The 12,055-nt window shown below is 36.6% G+C and overlaps 1 protein-coding gene across 1 annotated transcript; it reads right to left on the reverse strand.

Annotated features, from left to right (window-relative positions):
- Positions 1 to 5,867: 5,867 nt before the first annotated feature.
- Positions 5,868 to 11,163, reverse strand: LOC107845760 (protein ALTERED PHOSPHATE STARVATION RESPONSE 1). Its single transcript, XM_016690240.2, has 4 exons — positions 9,414 to 11,163; positions 9,044 to 9,243; positions 7,772 to 7,995; positions 5,868 to 7,023 (listed from the first exon to the last, which is right to left on the reverse strand). Exons 1-4 carry the CDS (start codon positions 10,666 to 10,668, stop codon positions 6,279 to 6,281), a joined length of 2,424 nt encoding a protein of 807 aa, XP_016545726.2. The 5' UTR covers positions 10,669 to 11,163; the 3' UTR covers positions 5,868 to 6,278.
- Positions 11,164 to 12,055: the final 892 nt, after the last annotated feature.

The raw sequence follows: 12,055 nt of genomic DNA on the forward strand, positions 1-12,055 counted from the left end.
CAATAACTCTATTGTAAGCACTCTCTACAGCAACTCTATTGTATAGACAACCAAGGCTAACTCTATCCCACAAAGATACTACCACGGTTAACTCTAGCCCACAACACTACAATGGTTAACTCTAGCCCACAACTCAAATCTACAAGATAAGGAGGGTATAAAATACCTAAATAAGCTTCTCAAAAAAAGAGTAGGTTTACAATGTTAGAGCAAAATACAAAGACTCAATAACCTAGAGATAAAGACATATTCCTTTGTAGCAAACTGATCCCATGATTGTTGGAGCTTTGTCTTGATGGAACATTGTGATGGCTTTGCAAGAAGATGAAAAATTTTGATTGTGCAAAAAGCTAGATTTTTCTCTCACATAATAATCTATAGAGAGAGCAAATGGGAGGAAAAACCAAAAATATTTCTCATTGGTTGAAATTAGAAAGTTCTCATTGGTCGAGATTAGAAAGTTTTTATTGTGCAACCAACCACTTGCAAATGCTGCCAAAACAGCTTTAGGATGAGACTTTTCAGTTGTACAATTGACCACATATTTACGCCCTTTGGGGACTAGGTCCCTACATGCAATTTGTCAATCATTAAAAGGACAAGTTTATATATCAGATCGGTACTTCTATGTTTCAATACCACCTAAAATACATATGTTGGACCAGGAGAAATTCCTTTTAAAAGTTATCAGTTAACAAGGTTATGAGTACATTTATAATAAGAACCGAGTCCGTACAAACAGGATCCCTCTAAGACAAGGTTCTCACAAAGTTGACTTTGAAAAATGGAACAAATTATAGAGGCACCATATCTAATGAAAACCAGGTTCTCTCATAAATTTTGTCAATCATCAAAATCATATGTACCTCATAAACAGCAAAAGCTAATTACTGGTATTATAAATGTTCTTAATTGAACTACTATTTTTATGTGAGAGATTTGTACCAAGTCAAATTTAAATTTTTTTACTTTACGTTTCATCTTCATGTTAGTTGAATTGAAGAAAATCATTTTAAAAAAAAACAAAGTTCTACATTACCTCATTAAATAAATATATCAAAATAGTACAATAACACATGTATTTAATAAAAAGTAGAGAAGAGATTCATGTATTAAAATTAGCTCTCACACATACTTTTTTAATCCTTGTTTTCCATTAAATATGCTAATAAAAAATGTCACGGTTGTAAATTAAACTGTGCGAAGCGCCGACTGGCTACTTCATTTGTGGTTTTATCAAGGAAAAGCCAAAGGTAAAGACTAACCTGTTGCCTTCTCTATATTTGCATACAATTTGGAGTTTGGTTCTTTAATTAATTTGAAATAAAGGACCGTTTGGCCAAAAAAAGTGTACATAATTCTTAAAAAAATCTTGATAAAAATTATTTCGTTATATAATTTATTGTTTTTTTGTTACTATTTTTGGCAAAAAATCCAAGTCTTCCAAAAACTAGAAAAAAGAAGTTTTGGGGCCAACTTATAATTTTTGGGTACTTTAAAATTGAGATTTCACCGCCAACTTTTATACTTTATTTTAAAAAAAAAAAAAAAAACACTAATTGTTCCAATTGTTTTTTATTCTTTTCAATTCGGATTAGAGCCATCAATATGGGTCAAAGCCCGGTGAGCCAGCCTGGTCCAGCCTGTAATTTGATGGGGTGGGCTTCAATTTTTGCAGCCCATTTAAGAATAGGGCTTTTTAGCCCGGCCCTAATAAGCTCATCGCCCGTAGGGCTTGAGGAATGTGGGTTGGACTACCCTGTGGATCAATCCATCAGTTAAATAATAAATAATTGAAAAATAAAATAAAATACTGAAAAATAATAAAAGAGTTAAAAAATAATCAAGTCCAATGATGACCATTGACCGGTTCCATTAACAAAGAAAATGGAAACCGGAAAGTTTCCTACTTTCCTATCTAATAAATAATAAAATAATTAAATATCTACCACTAAAACATAAAGAGAACATTGTACTCTTCACTTTCCTAATTTCCTTAGTTCAGCTAGTCGCCTCCTCTTCACTATATCCCCCTCAACGCATCATCGGCTTTCAACCGTAATGTTTCCGATTGAGTAGTGTCACCTCTTCGTTTTCTTCCTATTTTGGGTGATTCGAGCTCTCGCTCCCTTTTGATTAACAAACATTAATACTATGTGTTATTGTGTGATAAATATTTATGTTTATTAACAGTGTAAAATTAAATTATAAAAATATTATTTTTTAAAATGTGGGCTGGCCCGTGAGGCCCGCAGCCCAAAGGGTAATAGCGTGGATTTGGTGTTTTTTAGTCCATCATTTAAATGGGTCAGCCCAACCTGACCCGTCAAACTCAAAGTCTATATGGACTAGCCCAGATGGGCTGGGCCAACCCGTATTGACAGCTCTAAGTCGGATGCTTGAGCTTATAATCCATGAATTATTTTTTTTTCATTGCGAAACATAGTTGCCAAGGTATATGTTCACTATGAAATGATACTACAAACTTATGAATAGTTTTAATAGTGTTTAGAACTTATGGGTATAAATTATATTTTATGTTTTTCTTAAATAGTGAAATATATTTCTTAAAGATTATGATCAGACATATAGTGAAACTTTATCCTGAACATTACCCAAACCTAAATTGCTAAAAATATTTGAAAAATTATGATCAAACACCGACAAAGTTACAGTACTATAAAACTATAAGTTTTTTATGGTAAAATAATTTAAAATAATATTAAAAAATTAATACTTACTCAGTTCATCTTTAGTTCATGTTTGACTTGACACACCTTTTAAAAAATAATAAATAAATAAATTATTTTATTATCATTCTTATTAATTTGTATAAATAATCTAAATGTTAGAAAATAAATAAAACCTCGTATTTAATAATAGATCAACTAAAATTGAATAAATATTTTTACTACTATACTGAAAAAGTAAAAACGGATAAAGGGAGTAAGAAAAAAAAAAATTATCCCTCAATTGTCCGTAGTAGTTTGATTCCTTATGATTGGTAAATATCCTGTGTTCTACTTAGGAAAGTAAAAAAAAAACAATTAGTCCAGTTCGAGGAAATTTAGGAAAATTTGGGAACCGTGTTCTACTAGTGACCGTTACCGGAGTTGCTTAATCTTCAAGCATTTATCTCTCCCTATATATGTGTGTGATTCCGTATGATAAATATCCTGTGTTCTACTTGGGAAAAGGAAAAAAAAAATTAGTCCATTTTGAGGAAATTTAGGAAAATTTGGGGAACCGTTTTCCACAGGAGTTTCTTAATCTTCAAGCATTTATCTCTCCCTATATATATGTATCATCTTTGCTGCTTTAGAAATTATAAGTTAGTAACTCCACAGTTTACTCTGTTTTCTTTGTTGGAAGACGTCTTGTTTCTTTGGGTATTACTGAAAAGAACCAAAATTTAGCTTATTCCTTCCTCTGTTTTGTGTTATCATCATGAGTTCGAATTTGCAAGTAACGCAGAATCATCTTCATTACTATCGATGTCCGGCAAATCCAAGAAACATGGGCAATGACTACTTTGTTCCACACAATTATGCTTTTGTTGCTCCTAGGGTTGGTCATACATATACAAGAAATATCGGGTATTATTATGATTATTGGCAAACAAGTGAATACATTGATGATGGCCTTGTCACAAATGATGTTTCTCTGTTTCGTCCAAATCACCATCGTTCACGAGCCCACAATTCAAGAAACAGGGTTGATAATTACTTGGCTCACCATAACAACTTCCCTTTTCCAAATACTGCTCTATTCATTGATGAGGTTTATGTTGCAACTGCTCTGAATCAATTAATAGACACAATGCAAAACTTTGGTAGTCATCTCCGGGAACCACTATCTGATTATAGAGCGTTACTTGATCTTGGGGACGATGACACTGAAGTAGGCGAACAGGCAGAGGCTGAAGTTAATTCAGAAATATGTGTCATATGTCTATGTGAATGTGTAAATGATGAGACAATTCGTACACTTGAATGTAGACATCAATATCACGCAAATTGCATAGAGCAGTGGCTGCTGAAGGGGAAGAAAAATTGTCCAATTTGTAGATCTTCAGTTTTGCCATCATAGAAAACACATAATCTTAACTTGCTTTTAAGTTGCTAGCTAAAGATTGGTTCTTATTGGTCATTGATTGACCCCCTTTGTGCAACTTTTATTCATTTGACGTTTTTGTTAGGTATATGCTGAATACTGATTTGCCTCATTTTGGATTATTAGTATACTTTACCATGCAGTTCATGACTCGACCACTATCTTTTCAAGTTATTTACAACATTTTAAGAAAAGAATGTTCATACCAGCCATATGCAATAGCAGTAGTGCTATAATAACGTCTGTCAAGTGTCACCAAATTTCATCTTTCCTCTCAAAATATTAATCTGGGAGAAAAAACACAAATATATCAAGAATTATACCTATACAGTGCTTCACTGGACATTTTATGAACTCCATTAGGCTGAAGATAATGAGAAGGGAAACTGTTGGTCTCGATAAGTGCCAGTTAAAGCATTCAAGCGGGCCCTTCTTCAAGATCGGGAATGCCGGACTTCCTTGTTCTGAACTTCTTCGCCTTTGCCAGTCTTATTGTGACTAAGCATTGAGCACAACATAGCCTCCACCAGCTTTTCAAATTCAGTCGCCTTCTGATTCCTCACCTTTCGAGTGCACAAAGCTTGGAGATTAATGGCCAGGCAGCACTCGCTTTTCCATTGACATAGGACAGATAACAGAGCTTTTAAGAAGGGCTAAGGTAACTAATTCAACCTCTTTAAACATGTTAACAATCTTTATATTTCGGGGTTCTCCGAGGCTACACCACTTTCCTTAATTTTGATAGCCTTCAAATCTTTAACGGGCATATGAATGACCTTAAGACTTTCTTCTAGAGGCTAATTAGTACAGTGAAATAGTGTTGCGTCTTGTATGAGCTGAGAGGTCTCTCCATTTTGTTTCTCAAGTGACACGACATCCTTAAAGTTGGAATAGACATTCGAAAGTGGCAATATCCCTTCAACAAATTATCTTGGCATTCATGGGAAATGACATGTTGAATATAGGGCAAATGAAGCAAACCATCAGTGCAGTTATATAAAACTTTCGAGGACACTCATTTTGCTTGTGAATGATGAACACTCATTTTGCTTGTGAATGATGAACATGTAGGTTTTGAATATGATCAGCGAATGAAAGACATTTCCTAAGACTCGTAGTAAAAGTAATGATCACCATTTCTTATTTTGTTTTTGAATTTTACGCTGAAGTTCCTCCTGTAAATGCTAAGTTGAATTTCCTGTGTTTTACCAAGTTAGAAGGTATAATTTCCGCCCAATACATGAAATTAATAACCACGGTCAAATTCCCCTATAACCTAAAAGAAGTCCAGAATAGGAAGAGCTGAAGGGCTGTCCCCTTCACAAAGCATTCCGTCATGAAGAGATAACCGAGTGTTAATCCTTCCTCCTGGACAAAACTAGCCATAAGCAAATATCCGATTGAATTCACCTGGTTGTTGTCAAAAAACCTACTGTTCAACTATTTCCTTGGCCACATATAATTTTAGATACATATTATTGATTGAATCTTAAAAAGATACATCCCTGTTCAACAACCAAAATACAACTGCAGTTTCACGACGCGTCACCAAACAACCTCACTGTACAGATGCAAAAATACACCTCTTACAAAATGAAGTGCCATTGACCTCGAACAATTCCCATATCTCTATTCCCAGGCATACCAGCTTCTGTCCCCCACCTCCCTCTTGCAAATGCTAACAACCAGAACGCATCAATCTCCCCTTCCCCCCCCCCCCCCCCCCCCCCCCCCCCCCCCCCCCCCCCCCCCGCCCTTCCCCTTTTTCCAACACCCCATCTTGGTGCCTGGACTTCAGGACCATCTGTATCTCCAGCAGACGGAACTAATTTCAGATTTCAACTCTAAACATTGCCTGCCTGATATGTTCATTATTGGGATTTGACTGCTAAAATTGAAAGTTCGAGAATCTCTGGTCTGACCATTGCAAAAAGTTCCAGTGGCAATGACTCAAAAGGCATATCACTGTCAGCCTAGCCTCTCTCTCTTTTCTGCGGAGGAGGATGAAACTAATCAAGCAGAAACAATGCTACAGCAAAGGTAGCAAGTCCGACGAGGCAATAAAGGAATCTTCTGCTCCATTTCCTTTGTCCCCTAACCTGGAATCTCTATAACTTCTCATTAGAGATTAAGCATAACCGACCCCCAGGAAAGGGCAAGCAATGCTACGACACTGCCTCAGGCTCTCGAGCAAGTCTATCCTCCTCAATACGTTGCAAAAGCTCCTCGTACACCTTCAAGGCGTTAGCAGTAAACCTTTCCATGGCCTCAAATATACGTTGTAGACCAACCTGAAAGCTATAATTTTTGCTAGTCTCGCTCTGGTAAACATGCCTACTCAATGAAAGACTAGTTTCCTCACCAGAAATCAGAACTATTCTTTTGTCTAGTGCATGAATCCCCTTTTGCATCTTCTGGTCTTGCCTCTCCAGGTTCTTCACTTGTCGCTCCATATCCTTGTTCACCATCATCTTTTGGCGTAATTCCAGCTTATCTCGCTCCCAGAGCTGAAGCACATTTGTAGCAAAATCTCGCATACAATCAACCACCTCTTTCTCAGAAACCCTTTCAAATGCTTGTGACCAATGATTACAAATTACAAAAATTGGGGGAGCACCGATCCTGCCAGGAGAAAAGGGAGCTATTCCATCGTCTGTTTCTTCTGGCACGTAGAGGAGACACTTCATAAGCCAATTGTTCAATGCTCTCACGTAGCCCTTCTGTGCACTCACCCAACAAGAGAAACTCAAAGTCCAGTTCAAAAGCTCATGTTCAAGTTGCATAGTGGCTTCAAGATGAGCATCACTGAAGTGTCTGTGAGATGCAATGGCATCTAACCGTTTTGCTTCGCCAATGGCTAGGCATTGGTAGTGATGGCACTCAAGCATGGATCTCCACATTCTACTTAACCTACACGCAAGAACCACACAAGAGACACTTAAGAGTTGGAAATAATAGATAAATGTATTATCAGGGAAGAAACAAAAAATCGGTAACCTAACTTGGAAGTGATTAGACTAATACTAGAACAAGAAAAGATAACAACTGCTGCAGCATTTATGCACTCATCTCTCCTGGAAATGGAATCACTTTGTTATTGTTGTTGTTGTTGTTATTGACAGTATGAATGTCCGTGCAGACGTGCATATGGTCTTACTTTCTAATGGAGAGCAGCAAATCACTGGCTTGTAAAATTATATTATGAAGTTCCATGACATGTTCACCGACCCATGATGGAAATCAAAAATTTCCATAAAGCCTAAAATTGAAGTTCAATTTAATGGTTATCTTAGCATCCTAAACAAGAAAATTTACTTGGAAAATTCAACAATGTTAGCAGTAACTGAGATGGCTAACTTTAATAGAAAAAGTATCATCCGCAGAAATTTTTTATATGTTTTGCACTCTTTATCACCCAAAGGATAAAGATAACAGTATGATATGTTTGACCAAAACATTTTTTTCCATGTAGAGAATTAAAAAAAAATAAAAATCAAAATACAACAAACTCAACCCTTTTCTTTTCTATGTAGTAAAAAAAAAAAAAACTAATAATAGCAAAACCGGGCAGAACGTTCTTCATAATCTCAGCAAGAATTTCTATATGTGAAAAACTGTTCGTTTTCCATCCAATAAGGTCCAAAACAAATGCACATACCCCTGAATGAGTTCATTCAGTTGTGGCCACAACTCTTCATCCCTCAGTTTGTTTATCTTCTCAGAAAGCTTATCAACTACCTGAATTGCAATTCTAATCTTTGAGGAGAGACTTATAACCAATTTTCTGGTCATATCAACCTTGTGAGACTCAGCACCCTTTTCATCTAATTGCTTCAGCTTTCGACTCATCCTTTCATGCAGCACCCTTATCTTCTCCTCTGCCTGAAACCACAACCGCAATCACATCAAAGGGAACAAATTGAGTACCATGCAAATGTACGGTTAATAAAACTGCAATCACATAATAACCCAGAAAAGGAAATACATCATTATCATGCAAATTGCAAAGCTGATGCAAATTGATAGTCAAACAGAATAAAAGTCACAGGACGAATTGCAGCTAATGACATTGGGAGAAGGAAGGATAAAGAAATGTCAACATTCTAATCATATTGATAACCGAAAAACTAGTACAAAGAGAATCTCAGAAACGTACAGAGATTCCAAAGGAAGGAGCTCTATGACAAACTGAGGGGACATACGCAGTGACGATTAGGTTAAAATGGGGAAATGTAAGTAACATTACACCTTTCTTAGGACAAATAAATGCAAGTAACACTTGCCACAAAAGAACTGTTGGTGTATATTACACCAACAAGAAAATATGCTGATCAACAGTGGTGGAGCCACCTTTGCTCTAGGGGGTCCCTTCGACAGAATATTATACTATTTTTACATGATTAAAAATATTTTTTATGCATATATAGTAGATATTGAACCCCCTTCAACTAGTTCGTATATTTACTTCTGAACCCCCTCAATGAAAATCCTGGCTCCGCCACTGCTGATCAATCACAATTGTAATTCACAAGACATACATCCATTAAACTATTATGAATGCATTCAAGTTAAGAATGAAATCCACTCGACATTAGCGAAGCAACATTACAAGATCGAAAGTACACCTGTGCAGCATTAGAGTTTCTCTATTGACGAGAGAAGTATGGGATTATCTATAAAAGTTCTAAAACTATCAAGCATCAAACCACTCCATTTTGTTATGACTTACTGGAGAAGTGAAAAAAGCAGAATTGAGTAACAAACCCAATCTATGAGGAAACAATCTTAATTCCTCCGATCATACATATCAAGGAGAGAAACAAGATCAATGACTGACATCCGCCCAATTGAAAGACTCGATCAAAGTTTGTAAATGGTGGAAAACTGAGAAAAACAAAAAGAAAAGTGATTCAATAGATAAAAACAATACCTTAACCTCCTCAAACAATTTCTTCTCCCAGAGGTACAGCTTCTGTAATGTAGAAGAAATGTTTCTAGGCCTTGAACTAATATCTCCTTCTACATCTAAAATGGCATGATCATCAATCTCAGTCGCATCATTCTTTGACGTAGAAGGTAGCGAGAGTACAGATGAGGAAGGAGTAATCGCGTGCAACATCTTGGAAGAAACTAAAAGTTAAAGATCAAATTAGGCGCAATCTCAAAGATCAACAAAATCAATTGTGATACTTGCACTAATCAAGAAAAGACTAAATTGAAGTTCGTTGTCAAAGCTCACAAAGACCCAATCTTTCAAAGGAAAAACACATCAAAAATCAAACTTGGCCACAGCCATATACCTTGATATGTGGCGTGTTTACGGTTATGAGGGAGTTTTCCAACCTCGAGCATCTTAGCAAGCTCATTCCCTGATTCAGAAGCTGTCTCAAATTGAACCTGAATCTCCTTCACAACATCAGAATCACCATGGAAAGTACAAGCCTTAGAACCAGCTACATTTCCCCGACTCTCCTCATCAACCACTTTCTTATCCACTACGTGCACCTCATACTCAATCGGGCCATCATTCTCCGTGGATGAACTTGGCCTCGACTGGTGTATTGATCCAGAATCAGTTGTCTTTTCGTTCTCATTCTCCTCAACTGCCTTTGAATTGCTTCCACCTGCACCCTCATCCACAAACCTTTGATCCTCATGAACTTCCTTAACAATCTCATGTTCAAACTCCTCATCTTCCAAATCAGGTATGCCCTCCTCTTCTCTAACCTCTCTCGAGTCTCTGCTTGGTGGGTACACAGGATAGCTCTCAAAAGTCTCAAAAGGATTCAAGAATTCCCAAGGTGAACTCCTCGGAGGAGACGGTGGAGGCGGAGGTGGTTTCGAACTTGAAGGAGCCAATGACGGCCCCGCCCCCTCCGCTCCCGACACCGGCGTGGATGAGTAAAAATATCCGCCTCCGTAATTGGGATAATCCTCATAACGGTAGTATGAAGACGAAGAAGAAGAAGCTTCACTCATACGAACAGTCTCCGTACGCACCGGCCGTTGTTCATATGTAACAGACGGCGTAAGTTGATTCCTCATGAAATTCATATGCATAAAACCACCACCACCCCCACTTCCCCCAACTGGATAAGGTCCTCCTAAACCAAGCATTTCATGATCCCCATAACTAAACTGGCCGTACTGATAAACTGGAATGCGAGTATTATCTAAGTGATGATGTAAAGATTCAGAACCGGACTCTTCATCCTCATCGGAATCCGAGTGAAAATGAAGATGTGACCCATTACTAGAGTTAGAATCTTGATTATTCTGATCAATGACAGCAGGAGGAGGAGGAGCGGGAGCAACAGCAGAAGTAGGAGGAGGTTTTTTAGGGGGTTCAGGGGAAGGTGGTTCACTATCAAGACTGGCATTTTGTTGGAAAAAGTGGTGGAGAGAAAGGCCAACAGTTTTAAGGGAGTGAAGATAAGCAAGATGTGCTTCAGCAAGAGCGTAACGGTAGTGAATAGCTTCATCTAAGAAAGCACAACGGTCACGGCAAAGAGCAACCGCCGGTAAATCATCAATCTTGGAGCTGGTGCACCCCATTATTAATTTAATTTAATTATACTAATCTACAAAAGAAATAAATAAAGAAAGAGACTTGGATGGAGAATGATTGTTGGTAAATAAAAAAATAAATTAAAAAATGATGGGGGCGTAGGGGTGAGGTTGTGAGAATGAAATAAAGAAAGGGATGGGGGGAATGGTAGAACGAATGAGTGAGCAGTAGTAGAATTTTTAGGTTGGAGTGACAAGAAGAACAGATGGGGAAGAACAAGAAGTATGCTAGGGGGAGTGTGGCGTGGGGGGCGGGGACAATTAAAGATGGAATCTTTGCCAGCATGGAGATTGTCGTCTGTTTGTAGTAGAACAGATAGAAAGATAAAAAGGGGTGCACCGGCTAAACCGGGGGTGGGTGGGGTATATTTCCTAAGAGAAAGGTGCAGTAAAGCACAGGAAGCAACAGGGTAGGAGGGGAAAGGAAAGTGAGTTTCAGGCGTAATAATGAATAGAAATGAAAGCCAAATTTGCTTATTTTGGTGGTAGTAAGAAGTAGTAATTAGTGCTCTTTGTTAAATATAAAATATGGATTTTTTTGAATTTTCAAAACTTCATGTAAGGAGATGGAAGGTATATATTTAACTTAGTGCTGTCTAGTTTGTTGTTTATTGTTATTATATATTTTATTTTTTGATATTTATTTGTTTTGATTATCCTGGTTATGGATATTGATTTTTAATATATATTTTTTTTAGCCGAGGAACGATTGGACACAATCGATCTATTCCTCCCAAAATATATGTAAAATTTTGCATATACATCAGCTTTCTCGTATTTCATTCCGGAAAATATACCAAGCACTTATTGTTAGTGTTGTTAGTTAGCGTAAATTCATAATAATCCGAATATCTAATGATTAGTCTCTGTCTTAATTTATACTATGATTTTTCTCCTTTTTAATTGGTCTAAAATATTTATTAATAATATTATTTTAAACATCTCATTTTACGCTTAATAAAATAATTTGGACATAAAAATATCTCGGGCTTATTTTAATCGAAAGTTTCAGAAATCTTATTTTTCCTCTTAAATTTTATTTAGCTAGAAAAATAATTTCACGTAAAAATTAACTGAGGGAATACGAAAATATTTCAATATACCTCTAGAGTATTCAAAATGAGTCAATTTTATCTATCACTATATCATTTATTTAAAATGCCCTCGTGGTTATGTTTGTTAAAAGATGTCCTCCAACAAGAAAACAGCTCAACGGCAAAATTGGATCATTGTTTCTTATTTTAGAGCAAATTTAGTAAAAGGATATTTTCGATTTATTTTACTAATTCAAGGGTATATTTGTGTCAAAATGTATTAGCGATAGCAGGGATATATTTTTATATTCAAAACATAACAAAGAATAAAACTTGACCCA

Source organism: Capsicum annuum, chromosome 10 (genome assembly GCF_002878395.1).
Source record: "Capsicum annuum cultivar UCD-10X-F1 chromosome 10, UCD10Xv1.1, whole genome shotgun sequence".
In the NCBI taxonomy this organism is placed as follows: Eukaryota; Viridiplantae; Streptophyta; class Magnoliopsida; order Solanales; family Solanaceae; genus Capsicum; species Capsicum annuum.

Excerpts from the sequence above, each read along its gene's own strand:
- LOC107845760 (XM_016690240.2), bottom strand. The coding sequence starts at position 10,668 with ATGGGGTGCACCAGCTCCAAGATTGATGATTTACCGGCGGTTGCTCTT. Across the intron at positions 9,244-9,413 it reads TAAACACGCCACATATCAAG|TTTCTTCCAAGATGTTGCAC; the intron begins GTATATGGCTGT and ends TTTAACTTTTAG. Across the intron at positions 7,024-7,771 it reads CTGAATGAACTCATTCAGGG|GTTAAGTAGAATGTGGAGAT; the intron begins GTATGTGCATTT and ends TCTTGCGTGTAG.